This window comes from Elephantulus edwardii, unplaced genomic scaffold, assembly GCF_000299155.1.
Source record: "Elephantulus edwardii isolate Elephantulus edwardi_28Jun2011 unplaced genomic scaffold, EleEdw1.0 scaffold00015, whole genome shotgun sequence".
In the NCBI taxonomy this organism is placed as follows: domain Eukaryota; kingdom Metazoa; phylum Chordata; class Mammalia; order Macroscelidea; family Macroscelididae; genus Elephantulus; species Elephantulus edwardii.
Window position 1 is genome coordinate 4,305,766 of NW_006399765.1, and position 18,197 is coordinate 4,323,962.

At 47.2% G+C, this 18,197-nt stretch overlaps 1 protein-coding gene across 1 annotated transcript in view; it reads right to left on the reverse strand.

The window, feature by feature from the left end:
* Nucleotides 1–771: 771 nt before the first annotated feature.
* The window catches only part of BCL2L1 (BCL2-like 1), a 60,924-nt gene continuing 43,498 nt past the window's right edge, over nucleotides 772–18,197 (reverse strand). The window contains 2 exon segments of the mRNA XM_006881420.1: nucleotides 772–880; nucleotides 882–992. Of these exon segments, the coding sequence (XP_006881482.1) occupies nucleotides 854–880; nucleotides 882–992 (138 nt within the window). The 3' untranslated portion in view covers nucleotides 772–853.

Here is an 18,197-nt window from a genome sequence, read left to right on the forward strand (position 1 = left end):
AACCCCCTGGGCACTGGTCAAAGGCAAAGATGCCACAGGCGCATGTCCCTGCGGGAAATCAGGCAGCTGAGGTGGGCCATAGCTCAGGGGCACCTGTCTTGGGCCCAGCTGGTTCCTTAGTCATGGTCATGGGAGCCAGGGAAGAAGGGACTGGGGGGTGGTGCTAACTGCAAGGGCCACTTTTGCTTTGGCATGGGGTGCTTCCTGTAGTGACAACTCCCACCCCCCTTCCCAGGTGGGCCTGGCCTCTATCAAAGGCTTCTGGAAGACCTTAGATGGGAGTGGTGGCCAGGCCAGAGGGAGGTAGAAGGTCCTGGTCTTTGCTTTTTTATCCCAAGCAGCTTGATTCCCTAAATCAGCCAAAAGTGGCCCCTAACTGGCTCAAGGGGATGGAATGGGGGTAGGGGAAGCCCAGGTCCAGGAGGGAGTGGGAAATGGTCAATTCTGAGGCCACAAACATCAAAACAAAGGCAATCTAGTCTCTTTCTGGGGAAGAGGTTCTGAAACTTTCCAGCTCTCTGGCAGACAGCACTCTCAGGAGACTAAGGGGTAAGGGTCCTACCAATGAGGCAGGCTCCTCTTGTCCCCAGTCAACACCACACCCACCCTCCAGCTTCCATGAAGAAGCTGTGGATTTTGAGGCCAGAAAAGCTGAGCTGTGGGGAAGGTGGCTTTCACAGAAGCGTGGCAGAGTCTAGAGAACTAACTGTGGGGACCAGGTATACGCCCAGGCCTGTGAGAGCAGCCGGACAGGCATGGACTGCATGTAGTGGTTCTCCTGGTGGCACGGTGATCGAAGCGAGGGATGTGGTGTGGGCAAGGGGCGGGGTGGTGAGTATTGGTCAGTGTCTGGTCATTTCCGACTGAAGAGTGAGCCCAAGCAGAACCACGCCAGCCACAGTCATGCCTGTCAGGAACCAGCGGTTGAAGCGCTCCTGGCCTTTCCTGCTCTCTGCTGCTGCATTGTTCCCATAGAGTTCCACAAAAGTGTCCTGCAGGGGGAGAGAAAGAAGGGGACGTGTGAGTCCTCAGAGAGCAAGGAGGGGGACACAGGCAGATAAAGGACACCACATGCATGGAATAACATTTATGATTTAAAAAACCATACTATCAGCTCCCACTCCAGTCTGGTCAGAGGGTTAGGGGCTACCCTCTTTCTTGACCCCCTAAACTGGGGTGACCAATCAATTTTACTGCTAAACAAACAGGGGCAGAAAAGCAAAGAGTTTAGTCCACAGTCAGGCAAGAGTGCTTACTCACTCCAGAACCCTAGATGGAAGTAAAAAGACAGGAAGGTTTTGGAGCTGACAAGAAGCCAGGTGCATGGAGGAGAGGATGGTGGGAGAGGATGGTGCTGGCCTGAGTTGGAAGCCACAGAAGCTTGGAGGCTCAGAGTGCTGGGGATGCCCCTGAACTCCAGTTTTCTACTTCTGAGAAAGGGAAAGAAGTGAACAGAGGGACTCAGAAGGGGAGCACTCTAGCTGAGGCTCTTCCTCCCTCTGGGGGGAGCCTTGGAAGGGAGAAGTGATGAGTGGGAAGCATAGGGCAGAATGGAGGAAAACAAGTGATGCAAGACTAAGAGGGTCTATGTGGTTCTGGGCCAGAGAAGCCAGGTCAGGAGGGGAGCACATGACATTGGGGAGGAAGCACTGTGATCTGGGGTCTGGCTGGTGGAATTACCCCGTCTGCTGGCAAGAAGAAGGGAGCTTGGAGCACACTGAAAATGAGGAAGCTTTGTACCCACTTGGCCTTGAATCCTCCCAGACAGGATGGCAATGTGGGCCCTCTCCCTTCTCGGACTAGAAAGCTGGGTCTTTGCTGGAGGAGGACCTGAGGAAGGCCATCGGATTTGTCAGTGCTGGAACCAGAAGTGTGTGCCTGGTGTGTCTGTGGGACAGGCAGACCCTGACTGCTCCCAGGGGCCAGGCTCTCAGCTCTGGAGCAGGAGCTCCCTCACAGGGCCCAATGTGTCACCTGTTCCAACTGGCCATGGGGGACTATTTCCTCAGACAGGCCCCAAGACCTCCAGTTGGCTGCAGACCCAATCTGGCCAGTCTGCCCATTTCTGATGCCTGCCTGGTCACTTCTGGTCTATCCTCTCACTCCTCACCTTCACTCAAGTCCCTGCTCCCCACTGAGAAGCTTTGGAAAAGTGGAGCTCAATTCATGGTACTTCTGGGTTTCACGACCTCCAAAAGTATTTCCCTTCAGTCTAGCAGGCCCACTTAGAAGCACTACTTGTTTCTGGAACCCTGGGACCTAGCAGAGTGCCACACGCACTAGGCTGCCAACTGGATGGGGAAGAAGATACAACATTGCTTAAGCCATTAGAGAAGTGACAGTGACCAGTCAGCCCTTGCCACAAAGCTTACAGTCAAGCTGGAGGAAAAAAGGCTCTCCACCAGACCATGTCACCCCTGCACTCTACCTTCCCAAGACTTTCTGTCACACTTGGAATAAAGTCCCCACTCCTGACCAAGGCCAGCTAGGTTGAAAGTGTGCTGGCCCCCTTTCAGCTTTGACCTCTTACAACCTTACCCTTTGCTCAGGTTAACCAGTCACACTGGCCTCCTTGTTTCTGAACACCTCCTTCCTCAGGAACTTACTGTTCTCACTGACTGGAACACTGAACTTGCCTCACCCTTCACTTCATCCAGGACTCTGTTTACATGCCGCATCCTCACATAAACCTCCTCTGAAGATGCCATCTAAACAAAAGGCCACTCGCAACTGTCTCTGTTTATTAATTTCTGGCTTAACCTGACTTCTAAGCCCTTTAAAAGCATCAGATTCTAGACTGTGTTTTGGGTTTTCTCCTGTAATAGCTGTGTCTGGATGAGGGCAGAGATTCATCCTATATACCCACTGCCCAGGGAAGCATCTGGCACATGATGGTGCTCAATAAGTAGAGGGGCAGAATAAATGCACCTCATGCCTACCAAGTAGCTGGTGCTGTCATCTCCTTTCATCTTCATCAGAGTCATGACAGGTAGAGAAATGTGAGCTTCAATTATCACACACAAGATGACTAGGGTTGTGACTACTGCTGCCTAAGGTTTCTGAGATAAAAGGTGGCAGTGCCCGGATCAGAACACAGGTCTGTCTGGCTCCAAAGTGAGTGCTTCTATGGCAGACACTTCCCTCAGGGGGGTGAACGGGCTGCCCTGTTAGTAAAGGAGAAAGGCTTCTGAGGAAAAGGACACAGAGGTGGCATGGAGGTGGATTCTGTCCAGGGAGAAGAGGGGGTGGGAACTAGTGGTGGCAGCCAATCTGTTTGACTTTGTTGCTGCCCAGGCATGGTTGGCATGGATATGCCACCCCAAGTCTCCCCCACCATCCTGGCCAGTTTCAGTGGGTCTTGGCAGACAAGCAATTTCTTAAACGAGGTTTACTTTTCTTTTGGTCCCAAGTAAAACAGACTCAGGTAGTCATAAAAGGGAATTGATGATCTGTGATAAGGAAGAGTCCCAGGCCATTGGAAGCACGGGAGGAGGCAGGCCATGGCCAGAAGACCATGATTATCCCAAGGGGCTAAAAGTCCCACAAGAAATCAGGGACCAAAAAAAAAAAAAAGAAACCAGGGACCCTGGGGCTATAGCCAAAGTGGGAGAGGCCTGGCTCCCTTGATGGGAACTTTCCTCAAGCAGAAGACTGGCAGCCACAGGAAATGTTCAGCTCAGGGCTGGGGTGGAGTAAACAGGCCCTGTTCCCACAAGGGCACAAAGCACTCACTGTCCAGGAACAGTCCTTCCAGGGTGGGGGAACAGTCTCATTTCAGTCCCAAGGAGAACAAGCCCTGGCCCGCCCAGCCCCCATGAGTGCATTCCTGGCAGAGAACCTTCATCTCTGCGTCAGGAGCTCCTTTTCCTGGGAAGGGGGAGAAAGAGTCCCAAGGGCCACAGATTCTGGGGATTGCTTCTGCAGAGAGCACAAGTGAAACGGGGCATGCTGTTCCAGGGCGGGTGCCTAAGAGGCGGTGGTGTGGGTATATTTAGCCCACGATTCACACGACACACTTGGAAATAAACACAGCCATTTTCTCAGCGGGCGGCTGCTCTGGATAAATAAACAGGATTGGGGAGCAGCATGGGGCTGAAAAAGCAGAGATAAGCAGCACCCACTGCTCCTGTATGGCTCCCACTGGTTTCAGCCAGGCCTGGCATGGTGGGCAGGGAGATGGCAAGTAGGCGGAGGCTGTGGGGAGAGCTCTGATGTCATGGAGGTTTCCAGGAAACTCGGGTCCAAGAGCCCGTCTGCTTCCTTAGCTTGGACTGAGACAAGGTGGGGGGAAGGTGCTCTTTGGAACTGCTGCCATGTGGATTCATTTAAGGGTTTCAGGGCTCCTGGAGGGAAGGTGACCAGTGATGATCTCCATTGGGGGAGCTGTTAACCCCCTAACTGTCAGAGACCTCTCCCAAACTATGAAAGCAATGATGTCAGTTTAAAGGTGCGCCTGTGATTCAAACCATGGTCTCTTCAATCACTTGCTTACCTTTGAGAACTAGACATTGAATAAAGATGAAAGAAGAACTGATGCCTTGGAGCTATGGTGTTGAGGAGTACTGACTATCCTATGAATTGCCAAAAAGAATAAACAAGTATGTCTTGGAAAATAGTGCAGCCAAAGTGCTCCTTAGAGACAAGGATGGTGAAGCTTGGTCTCTCATACTTTGGACATGTAGTTAGGAGGAGCTATTCCTTGGAGAGTGACATCATACCTGGAAAGACAGAGTGCTAACAAAAAAAAAAAGGAAGACCTTCAATAAATTGGATTGATAGAGAGATGGAGAGATGATAAGGATGGCACAGGACAGGAAAGGGGATGTGTTGTTCATAGGGTCGTTTTGAGTCGGCTGTACCCGACTTGATGGCACCAAACAACAACAGGCAGCAAAAGTCAGCAGGCTAACTGACCTGCCCATCCGGGTCTCCTGACCTGGCATGGATGGAGTCCTTCAGAGCTGTGGGTCAAGAATGAGGTCCCTAGAGAGCTTCCTCCAATGCTTCAGAATTCTTAACAGTGTAGGGCACCTAGAGGTGCCAAGGCCTGCCCCAAATATCCTGTGCTTCATGTCCATTTCTTTGCCAACTGTTTTCTAACTGGTCATGCTCCCTATGTCTCCTGTTCTCATTCCTACTCCGTCTAGAAGACTTCAATTTGGACTCTAATCTTTCAAGAAGCCTTTGTCCCCCAGACTGCCACAAAGATTGTCTTCTTCCTGCTCCCAGGGGCAGGAATGACTTTCATTCATTTCACAAATATTTACTGAGTACCTACTATGTGCCAAGCCTGACACTGGAGATAACAGTGGCAAAGAAAACAAAGTAAGGCTCTGATTTCACAGACCTTAGATTCCACACATTCTCAAGTGGGATGATAATCACCTCTAAAGGGGAAAACCATTTTTTGGAAGGAAGTGAATATTGACTGTCTATTACAGTAGTTTGTGGAGCCACAGCAAATACACAGTTTGGCTGTGGTTTTCAGATTTCATGGGAGAGGGAGAACAAGTAAGACAAAAATGTCCAAAAAAGCAACATGGGAATCGAGAGAATGCTGGGGAAACTGGTGTAGCCCAAGTGGACAGGGAAGGCCTCTCTGAGACAGTAAAGTTGAGCTAAGATCTAAGTGGACAGTGATCAAAAGAAGATTTACAAACCTTAAGAGTACGTTCGAGCAGAGGGAAAAGGCCCTGTGGTGGGAAAGAGCAGTAGCCTATGACCCGGAGAAGTTAGGGGAGATGGTAAGCCTTGTGGAGTGGTGAGGTCCAAGTGCCAGCTGCCTAACCATTCTACCAATACAACTCTACTCTAAAATACAGGCGCTGCTTGAATCTGACTAGTGCTCCAATTTCTATTTTTCTCGATCATATGGCCAGCTGCACCTCTTGCTGGTGGTGGCCGCGGAGTAGATCTAACTGACCCACAGTGCCCTCATTTGTTAAATAATAAAAGAATAACGGCTGTGATTCTGGTAGTTGACCTGTATACATGAATGTTCTGCCTGGGCCTGGCACTCTGCTGAAGCACTCTACTCTGATTAGGTTACATTTTCCCAGGCACAATCACCCTCATTCAAGTGGTTATTTTTTTTATCCTGCTCTCTCTTTAGACTGTGTGTGGCTTTGTCATCTCTGAATTCTAGAACCTGGTGCTGTATCTGGAACACAGGAGGTGCCATTTGAGGTTAATTTATTTTGATGAATAAATATTTCCACTTAGTCCTCATAACACTTATTAATAGTTCCATTGTACAATGTGAAAACAAGGGCTCAAGACTTTATAAAAAATTCCTATCTAGGATGCCGTGGGACTGGTTTTATCTGGGTTCTGGCCTGTTTTGATGTTTATTCCTGTCGTCTCTGTCTCTGCCACCTCTTTGCACAGAACATCTGACCTTCTCAGTGGCAATGGGATCTTTATCCTGCGAGGCACTGTTTCTGGCCCTTTTCATTGGTTGGTTTAACTGTTTCTACATTCTACAGAGAAGACAGTGAATCTTGCTCTAGAATGTAGAAAAGCTAAACCAAATGGAAGAAATGACCAAGTAAAAGAGCTAGTTATAGGGAACTCTGGTAGCTTAGTGGCAAGAAGGTGCACTGTAATCCTTAAGGCGTGTGGTTCAAATCCACCAGATACTTCACTGGAGAAAGAGGGGCAATCCTGTGCCAGTTGGATCTGATTCAATTGCACACAACAAGTAAAAAAAAAGTTATATAGAAAACGTCAAAGGGAACTTTTGAAACCACAACGCAGAATGTTATAATGAAATACACAAAGACTTGGAAAACCAAAAGAAAAATCATGCTCGGCATTTCTTAAGCAGAAAGAACTAAAACAAGTCAAGGCTCAAGCTGCAATAGTAAAAGATTCTTTGGGAAAATACTTAATGATGCAGGAAGTCTCAAAAGAATATGGGGGGAAATAGAGTAACTGAACAAAAACAATTGGTTGTCACTCAAATTATTTCAGAAATTAGCATATGATGAAGATGTGATGGTACTGAAAGAAGTCCATGGCACTCTGAAGATATGGGTGAAAAGAAGGTTTCATAACTGGCAGAATACCAAGTGAAATGTTTCACAAACAGATGGAGTGCTGGAGGTGCTCAATCATTTATGCCAAGAAATCAGAAAGATTGGTACCAGCCAACTAACTAGAAGAGATCCATTGTTTGTGTCCATTCCAAAGACAGGTAATACAACACAAAGTGAAAATGATCAAACAGTATCATTAACATAACATGCAAGTAAAGTCTTGCTGAAAGTAATTTAAAAATGGCTGGAGCAGTATATCAATAAGTAACTCAATCTGGACTCAAAAGGGGATGTAAAGAAATAACACTGCTGATATCAGCTAGATCTTGGCAGAAAGCACAGAGTATCAGAAAGATTTTTACCTTATTTTATTGACTGTGCAAAAGTATTTGACTATGTGGATCAAAAAAAAGAAATCATGGATAATACTGCAAAGAATGAGAATTCCAAAACAATTGTGCTTATTCAAGGATAGACCTTGTATATAGACAAAGAAGCAATTGTTCAAATAGAAAAAGGCGATGATATATATGGTTTAAAATTAGGAGAGCTGTGTCAGAATCGTATCCATTCACCAGATTTATTCAATCTGTATTCTGGGCAAATAATCCAAGATGCTGGACTATATGGAGAATTCAGTATCAGGATTGCAGGAAGATTCTTTAACAATCAATGATATGCAAATGATACAACCTTAATGAAAACAAAGAAGCCTTCAGTATAGATTACATCCGAATACAAAGAACACAAACATCTTCACAACTTGGTAACAGTATGAAAAGATTAAAGTCGTCAGGGATTTAATTTTACATAGTCAATGCCCGTGGAAGCAGCAGTCAAGAACTCAAACCATGTATTGCAATGAGCAAATCGGCAAAAGCCTCCTTCAACATCCTAGAGAACAAAGATGTGCATGACCCAAATCATAGTTATTTTCAATTACTTTAGACACATGTTGATGCCTTTCAATTGTGGTGCTAGCAAAATTTTGAATGAACCACAGACTGTTGGAAGAACACAAATCTGTCTTGGAAGAAGGGCAGCAAGAATGCTTTTGTAGGCAAGGATGGTGAGGGACCAGTTCCTGAAGAAAGACATCATCCTCGATAAAGGGAATCAGTGAAAAAGGGAAGAGCCTCAATGAGATGGCGTAACTTGCCCTTACAGACGGCTGTAGCAATGCGTGCAAGCACAGTGGAGGTTGTGAGCATGCTACAGGACTGGGCGGTGTTCTGTTCTGTTGCACACTAGCATCTAACAATATACTTGACAGTGGTACTACTGTTAGCCAGTCATACAAAGAGAATGAACCTGAGGGTCTGCAAAGGGTTCATTCATAACATGTTCAGGTCACACAGTGGGCTGCTTCCAGGCTGGGATGCTTGTACTGCTAATCTGGCACAAGCATCTTCACTTCTACCTTGGATGTGGGACTTAGACAATCTTCTCGAGCCTTCCTTTCAGACCAGGCTCATGCATTTCTATTACAGAAAGGTTCCTACCCTAATCTCACATGAACTGAAACGCAGAGACCCAAGAGACCTGCATAAAGTCAGTCAGCAGGGCAGCCAATTTTAAGGTCCAGTGAGCATTTGGTTGCTGCTATTGTTATGTGTTGTCGAGACAACCACAACCCACAGTGACCCTATACACAGCAGATCTGTCCTGTGCTATCCTCATCATCCCTGATATCCTTGAGCCCACTGTTACAATCACTGTGTCAATCTATCTTGAAGGTCTTCCTCTCTTTCAATGTCCCACCACCTTACCACACGTTATGTCTTTTTCCAATGAAAAAGGCTCCTCTTTACAACATGCCTCTGGAAACGCTAAGAACTTTGATAAATGACTATAGTTATAGAAAGGCTCCAGGCCTTTTGTTCTAGGGTCGCTGTGAGTCCTGCTCAACTCGATGGCAATCAACAACAATTACAACAGTACAACAGTATGGCAAATCTCAAACTCTGAGCAGCACTCCAGCCGAGTCCCTGTCCCTATAGCGGGGGGGTGGGGTGGGGTGAGGGTGGTGTCATAAGTCATCAGATGAATGAATGAGCTTTGGCTCCTGGCCAGCAGAGGGGAACTGGGTGCCACAGGAAAAGGATGTGACGAAGACCAGGAGGGAAAGTGAAACCCTTCCGCCCTGGCTTCAGTGGGGAACAAGCGCTGCTGACAGACAAGCTTTTCCTTCCTCTTGGGTAAGTGTGGAGGGGCCAGGCCCACATCTTCCTTCCTGACTGGTTATTTTGGGAAAGAAGTAGGTGGAGACAAGGTATAGGCCCCTTGAAGCCCAGGGAAAGTGTCAGGGACATCAGGCTGTATCTTGGCCTAGCCTTGTCAGAATCTTGCATGGACAGGCCATGAGTCACTGCAGTGTCACTTTCTGTTCTTGGGCTCAGTTTCTCTGATGGAGGGGCTGATAAATGCCTGGGCAGACAGACCTGATCTTGTGCTGAGATGGTAGGAGGAGGTGGAGACCATGAGAGGTTTTATCACTCCTGGCAGAGAGCTGCAGGCTGCAACTCGGAAGAAATGAGGTTTGTGGTTGAAATCCACTTCCCCTGGCTGGGGCAGGGGGACGGGGTACAGGGAAGGCTGGCCTCAGGGAGTGAGGAACACAGCCTCACTTCCATTCTGCAGGAACATGGGTCTGGAGAAGACAAACTCCCAGGGGCAGCTTAGCAGGCAGGGTATGAGACAGGTGGACTGTGCTGGGGTCAACACCTTCATCCCACTGGCCCAGCTATGGTAGCCATAGCAACTTCTGCACTTCAGTTCCTTCTGCTCTGCCCTCCAGAGAGTAGTGGTGGTCACATGGGGGGGCGGGGGGGGGAAGCACTTGTAGAAACAAGGTAAACTAGTGCTACTAGCTGATGGGGGTGTTGAGGGCCTTTAGGGAAACTTGGTAGTAATCTTCCTTCAACTCTGCTCCTGTCAGCTGCCAGCCTCTCCTCCCTCGCCTCCTCCACCCCGCGAGTTCTAAGAAGCTAAGCCTGACAGATGTGCTCATTTCTCAGAAAAGGAAGTGGCTATGTAGGGAGGAGATAACACCTCCGCTGGGGAATCGAGAAAGCTATCAGACCTAGCAGTGGGGGTGTGCACGCACCACCTCCTTAGCTCAGAACCAGGGTGCTGGGCTTGGGGGCAGAGAGAATTCAAAAGAGCATTTACCAGGGGCACAGATGCTCTCCTGTGGAGGTCACCATCTTCCTTTCTGAGAGTGATGGTGATGACACAACTGATTTTTACCAAGTGTGCCAAGGGCTCTGGGTATACTCACTCAATCACCATCACTCTAATGAAGTGGTATTACTGAAATAACCCCATGCGGTACTATTATTACAAATGAGGGAACAGGACCAGAGAGGCCAAGTCACTTCCAGACAGTTCATCAGTGGAGGGCAGCGGAGGGATCTGAATCCAGGCAGTCTGGCTCCAGAGCCCACGTTCTTTCTACTCCTAGGTGGCTGCTATGTGCTCACACACAGTCTCTAGGAATCTGAGGCTCACCCTCACCTCAACTTCTCACTCCACCACCACTCCTACCCGACTCCATGACTTGCTATTCTTTCACAGGTAAATAATCATAGTCCTTCATTCTTCCAGAGTGAGAACCAAGGCACCCATTCAACCCTTCATGAGATACTCAAACTCATTCCTGACATTGCATTTCATAGAAGGGGTTCAGAAAGGCAGCATGCTAATGTCATGCAGTGGTTCCGTTTTAATTCAGATATCTACACCTGTGGGAGCTCTGGTGGCCCAGTGGTAAGAAGGTGTACTGCAATCCAAAAGGCATGTGGTTTGAATCCATCAGCTGCTCTGCAGAAGGATGGACCATCTCCTCCTGTGAAACTGATTTACTGTCTCTGAAAACCCACTGCAGGGTTAGCTATGGGTTGGTTCTAACTCAAAGGCACACAACAACATACCTGAGGGAGTTCAAGGTCATCTCTCATCCCTCTATGACTCTACTTATGCACAGGGGAGGCTCACAGAGAGCTCCATTTTTAGCTAGCCTTACTTACTAATGCAATGACATTTTCAATTGTTTGCTATGCACTGGAAAATTAGACAACAAACAGGATGACAGAAGAATTGATGATTTTGAATCGTGGTGCTGGACGTGAGTATCGAATATGCCATGGACTGCCAAAAGAACAACACGCATGTCCTGAAGAAAGTGCAACCTCGGTGCTCCTTAGAGGCAAGGATGGTGAAACTTTATCTCACATATGCTGAGCATATTGTCAGTACAGTCCTTGAAAAACTGGGATCATGCTGGGAAAGATAGAAGGTCACAGAAAGAAACTCACCAAGATAGATGAGAACAGTGACTAGCGTAAGGAGTCTGAGCATTATCAGAGATGGTGAGGATGACATAGGACAGGGTCAGGTTCAGATCTACTGTTTATATGAATGAATCATAGTTCACTTGATGATAACTAACAACCATGCGAGAACTTGCCTACTGGAGATCTGAAGTTTCTATCCCTCAAACTCCCCCAGCAGCTGGTCTTAGTTATGGGCATCTCTGCTCTGTGGCTCTCTTCCAACTCTGTCCCAAGAAGGCATCATTGGCAGAGGAAGCTTTACCAGCCTCCAACTCCAACTCTTGGCTCAGTTCCTGCTCTTCTCCAAGTCTCCGCTTCCTCATTGAGAAAATGGAAGTGGACTGGATGAGGCTTCTCTCCCCGCACACACAGGGCAGGCAGGTATTTGATATATCTTGTAGTTAGGCTAAGGTGCTTAGCTTTGGGCATCATCTGTAAAATGGTGATAGTTATTTAAAAATAACACTGTGAGGACTGAAGAATGCGACATATAAGGCTCTCAGAACTGCACCTGCTAAAATTGCCAGACCAAGGTTCAGTGACTCTTGAATATTTTCTATGGCCTGAAGGCCCAGCCTCATCTAAGGCCAAGCTGCTTTATTCCTTACATGGCATGTTTTTTCACCTTCAGGACTTTTGCTCATGCTGGGTTTTCATTTCTTACATTTTAACCCACAGGTTACTTCTGTCAAGGAGGCTGTCCCCCAAACCCTGAAAGTTTCTTCTGCAGCTCTCCCGCTACAGTTTTTTTGAGGTACTTGCTTCTTTCCCCATAGGCTCTGTCTCCTGGGCCAAGAGAAGATGCTGATAAATATGGCTGACTGGTAGCCAGTAAAGAAGGAAGAAATAAAAGCCAGTTTCCTCTCCCTTCATCCCTACCCTCACTGCCTGGCAAACCTGGAAGAGAGGAAGCTCGTGGGAAGGTTCCAAAAGGGGCATCTTCTGCCCTGCACCAACAGAGATGGAAGAGGGACTAAGGTGTCAACCTGTAACAGGAGCTCAGGCTCTGGGACAATTCTCTCCCTAAAAATGCTGCTTCCTCCTGGGGTCTTTGCCCTCAAGTGTTCCATGGTCCAAAGCAGGGACCTCCTCCTTCATGCCCGAAACTCTGTACCGCCTTGTAGGATGCTGAGCGTCATGGAGGGAGAGCCATGGGGCTAGGAACTAGCAACCTGGCTAGAGTCCTTAGCTACAGCACTGGCTTACTTAACCTGAGTCCATCCTCCAGTGTGAGATTCAGTGTTTCCACCAGTAAGATGATGAGGATCACCTTAATGGGTTCCTCCTAGTGTTGCAGTCCAGGACGAAAACAACTCATGTGGGAATGGGTCACTTGGGTTCTTTCTCTGGGGGCATCTCAGATGTGGACAGCTCAAAGGATTTTGTTAGTAAGTGTGTGGGGTGAGAGATTCCTTCTGGAGTAGACAGGTTTATTACCACAAAAAGGTCTGAGCCTCCCACACCTCAAAGCCTGCTGAGCCAGCAGAACTCTGGGGAGAAGAAGAAAATTGGGTGCATCTGTGACCCAGGACAAGCTCCTCAGGAGCCAGACTCTGCAGGGCTCCACCTTTGAGGCCTTTAACCTCCTCACCCCAGCACCACTTCTAACTAGCCTCCAACTAGTCCAGACAAGTCCTGGGTATTTTCAGCCACCTTTATCTGATCGGAAATGTTTGGAATTCCACAACAGAAGGCAGCAGCTTCAGAGGATTTGGGGATGGGAGCACTCCCATGGAACACCCTTCCTCTCTCCCATATATGTGGATGCTTACACGCACACTCCTGTAACCAGAAACTTGGAGGCAAAGCTGCGGGGGAGCATTTCAGACATTCTGGATCCCTCTAGTCCTCTCTTTTTCATCTCTGCATACTCTCCCCCCTTGTCAAGGTGCAGAACAGCAAGATAACTGAGACAGTGCCAGGAGTCAGCTCTAAGGAACGGTCCCCAAGGGCCTGCTGAGCACCAACCAGTATATGGCAGATGACAACCTCAAGCCACCAGGAGATAGAATTAATACAGTCCCTCCTCCTGATGTGGAACAAGACCCACTCAGAAATCTTAACGTGTCACAACCTGCAGTCCCCAGAGATACGGAGTCCAATCACTTCCTCAACAGACAAGAGAAACTGAGACTCAGAGGTGGTGAAGGAACTGCTGGGCCAAACGGGGCAGGCAGAGCCTGGTCTCAGGCCTCTTTTGCCCTGGAGTCAGCTAATGTGAACTCTAATCTGGGAATGCTTGGGTGCAGGACCTGGGATAATATCCTACACCTCTCAGAGTCCCAGTTTTTCAGTTGTGAAATGAGAATAGCTGTACTTCCTTCACAGGCTTGCAGCAAGAATTAAATGGTCAATGGTAGGTGTTCCGTATATGTGAGCCCATTTGTACTTCTCATTATTTGTAACTATCAACCAAAAATAACAGTTAATATTTACTGAACCTTGCCTAGATGCTCACAAAATCCTGTGAATAGGTGCTGTCCTCACTTAGAGAGCTGTTGCTGTTACATGGTATCAAGTACAACTAACAGCAACCCTATGAACAACAAATCTGAACCCTGTCATATCCTGTGCCATCCTCATTATCTCTAACATACTTGAGCCCATTGCTGCAGTCACTGTGTCAATTCATCTGACTGAAAGTCTTCCTCTCTTTCCCTGACACTCCAAAGAATAAACTCTCTTAGCAACATGCCCAAAGTGTGTGAGACAAGGCTTTGCCATCTTCGCCTCCAAGGAGCGCTCCAGCTGCACTTACTCCAAAACATATGTTTGGTCTACTGGGATATTCAGTACTCTTCTCCAATACTACAGCTCAAAGGCATCAATTCTTCTTCAGTTATCTTTAGCCACTGTCCAGCTCTCAGATGAAAGTGATACTTAAAGAGAAAGGAAATGAAGACTCAGAGCTGATGAGACTTGAGTCACTAGTTACTGTGTGGGGCTTCAGATTCCATACTATGCTAAATCTGACAGTGCAAGAGGGCAGATGAAGAGGAACTTTACTAAATCCATCCTTTCCCTTTTCACCTACCCATCCTGTATTTCCTGAGAATCTGTTCCTCTCTTAAGCTCAGGGGATACTATGGCAAGCAAGGAAAGTCAGATTTCTGCCCCGGAGCTTGTAAATTGACATCAGAGACCTTGCTTAGCTGATGATAATACACTGAGCTCTGAAGTACTGCAGGGGAGAAAAGAGCAATGGCTTCGAGGACAGGAAGCAGCCTGCTTGAGTGAGGGGACGATGAGGGGAGTCTGGAAGAATGAGTGAGCTGAACCTGACTGCTTTCTCTTTACTTGTGAATGGTCACACAAACTTAAAGCTGGAACCCATTCTGGCTGGAGGTGGGGATAGGGGTGGCACACAGACAGAAGCCAGAACAGGACAGGGGTCAAACTTCTGTATGTCTTTAGGTATCCGCGTCTGGATTCCAGCTCTGAGGTTCTCAAAGAAGTCAGAGATGAGTTCGAGGACAGAGATGCAGCATGTCCTAAGGTTCCCTGGCACAAGGAGGAGAAAAGGGAAGTGTGTGCTGCTGACAGTTGTTCTATGCTTGTCCCCTGCAAGGACAGTTTGTGCACAGTTAGATTCTTCCTCTACCTGATCATTAGCTTGGAAACAAAAGTGTTTGTCAAGGATCTTTGGTGGCATTTTAGGTGAATTCTGTAAGATAGAGCAGGATCCCTTTGTGAGCCAGGTGAAGCTGTGGAGACACCAAAAAATTACACAAAAAGCTCTGCTTAGCTCACTCATTCATTCAACAAATCTAGGAAATGCCCACTAAGTGTAAGAGCCTGTACTAATGTAAGGAGGAAAGCAGGAAATAAATCAGATGAAAAATTCTTTGCTGCATGAGTTTATAATCTAATGGGAAGAGACAGGTAAGAAACATGTGTCAGATGGTGATAAGTGTCTAAAAGACAAATAAAAAGTGAGATAGAAACCAGGAAGAGAGCAGGGTAGAATTCCTGGTCAGGGAAAGCCTCTTAAGGAGAAACATTTGCTCAGAGGTCTGAACAGAGTGAGCAAAGAAGCACTGCAATGACCTGATCGAAGACAGCAGCAACAGCAAATAAATATGGTCTTGAGGAAGGAGCACGCCTGAGGCGCTTCAGGAGCTGAAGCCAAGGGAGAAGAGAACAGAAGGTCTAGAGGTGGCTTCACAGGCCATTTAAGGACTTGGGAATTTTTCTGTGAATGGTCCTACGCAGAGAGGGACACAGGTCTAACTTTGAGGATTCCTCTCCTTGGATTTAGACTAAGGTCTAAGGTCCAAGGATTCCTCTCCTGTCACTTTTATATCCATTCCATTCTAGGCTGAGTTGCAAATTTCCATTCTTTGTGTATGGGAGCCTTTCAAAATAAAACCCACTGCCATCAAAATCATTGCCAACTCATCCTCAACAGGTTTTTGGTTTGTACACTTCATGGAAGGTGATTCCTATCTTTCTTCCAAGGAATCACTGGTGAATGTGAACTTCCAGAGAGGTACAACCTTTGGGCTAGCAGCTCAACTCCCTAAGGACTAGGCTCTCAGGGCTCAAGTGCAAGACTGTTATGTGCTGTCAAGTCAAAATGGATCATAGCTGACCTTCCAGCAGGTTTCTTGTTGTTGTTATGTGCGGTCGCGTACTTTGTGACTCATAGTGACCCTATGTACAACAGCCCTAAACCCTGCTCTATCCTGTGCCAATCGCACTGCCTCTGACACACCCATCCCGATTACCCCAGTCACTGAATCAATCCACCTCATAGAGGGTCTTCCCCTCCTGCGCAGTCCCTCCACCCTCCCAAGCATGATGTCCCTCTCCAAGGACCTATCCCTTCTTGCAACATGCCCAAAGTATGTCAGACGGAGCCCCAGAATCCTTGCCTCCAAGAAGTTGCTTGGTTTAATCCTCTCCAGGATGAATCTGTTTGTTTTCTTGGCAGTCCATGGTACATTCAATACTCTTCTCCAGCACCACAGCTAAAAGGCATCAATTCTCCTTCTGCCCTCCCTAGTCATTGTCCAACTCTCTGATGCATAACAAGTGATTGCAAAGACCATGGCCTGTATCAGGTGCACCTTAGTCTCCAGAGAGACACCGTTGTTCTTGAGTACTTAAGAGAGGTCCCTAACAGCAGACTTTCCCATCGCAATACGTTTTTTGATTTCCTGATTGCTGGTGCCAAGAGTGTTGACCATGGAGCCGAGCAAACTGAAGCTGTGAACAATCTCAATCTCTTCGCCATCAATCCTGATCCTACCAATTGGTCCAGTGGTGAGAATCTTTGTCTTCTTGACATTGAGCCTCAGTCCATACTGAAGGCTGCAGTCCTTGACCCTCTGCAGCAAGTGCATGAGGTCCTCCTCAGTTTCAGCAAGCAGGGTTGTGTCATCTGCATAACGCAGATTGTTAATAGATCTTCCACCAATCCTGATGCCACAATTCTCCTCATAGAGCCCAGCCTCCCGGATAATCTGCTCTGCATACATGTTGAAAAGGTATGGAGACAGGATGCATCCCTGGCGTACACCCTTCCCAATTTTGAACCATGCAGTGTTACCCTGCTCTGTTCTGACTACTGCCTCTTGGTCCAAGTATAGGTTTCGCATTAGCACGATTAAATGTTCTGGGATTCCCATTCTTCTCAGAGTCAGCCACAGTTTGTTATGATCCACACAGTCAAACGCCTTTGCATAATCAATGAAACACAGATAGACATTCTTCTGGTATTCCCTGCTTTCAGCTAAGATCCATCTCACATCAGCTACAATATCCCTAGTACCATGACCCCTTCTAAACCCAGCCTAGACTTCTGGCAATTCTCTGCTAATGTGCTGTTCCAGTAGTTTTTGGATAATCTTCAGAGGCAATAAATCCCATGGGAAGAGACTGCCCATCTTTCTCTCATGCAGCTGTTGGTGGATTTGACTTTTATGTCAGCAGAGCAATTCCTTACCAGTAGGCTGTCAGAGTACACTACTTATAGTCAAGTGGGAGACTACAAGGTCTGATGTCACCAAAGCAGAATTTAACAGCTGAAAAGCACTGAGAGACTTGATCTACTTCATCCATAATTTCAGTCATTACTGGTGATATTATGGCTTTATTCAACTATTACTGATAATATTCACTTTTTTCCTAATTGAATCCTAACTTGCTTTTAAAAAATCTAAGTGTACTGAAAATATTTAACTCTTTACTCTTCCAAAGCCCCCCCAAAACTCCAAGTCCCCAAAACAAGCCCTATAGCTCCTGCATCTTTTTTCTGTGTAATTAATGGCAGCTTCAGTCTTCCTGGCCAACCTTGGGAGTTATCCTAAAATCCTCTTGGGCCTTCATCTGGCAGCAACTTCCTTTCTATCTATATTCAAAATTTATCCAGAATCCCATCAATTCTTACCACTTGCACTGCTGCCATCTGATCCAACCCAACATAACATCTTGCCTGGATTACTGTAACAGCCACCTTCACTGTCCCTCCATTTCTGCCCTTGCCTCCCTTCAAATCACCACTTAGGGCCCTAGAGGGCTCCCAGTGAAAGCAAAGTTTGATCCTGCTCAGAACACTACACCAGCTCTCAAAGAGAGGCAAGAATGCCACCAAGTTTCACACACATTTTCATCTTCTGCCCATTTTCTCCTCCATTCACTCTGCTCTAGCCACGCACATCTCTACTCTTTGGTGGGGGCTGTTAAAAATGTACACGGTAAAACAACTATGAGATATCATCTCACCCCGGTCAAAATAGCAAAATTTAACAGAACAGCAAGCAACAAATGCTGGCGAGGTTGTGGAGAAACTGGAACCCTGATTCACTGTTGGTGGGAGTGTAAA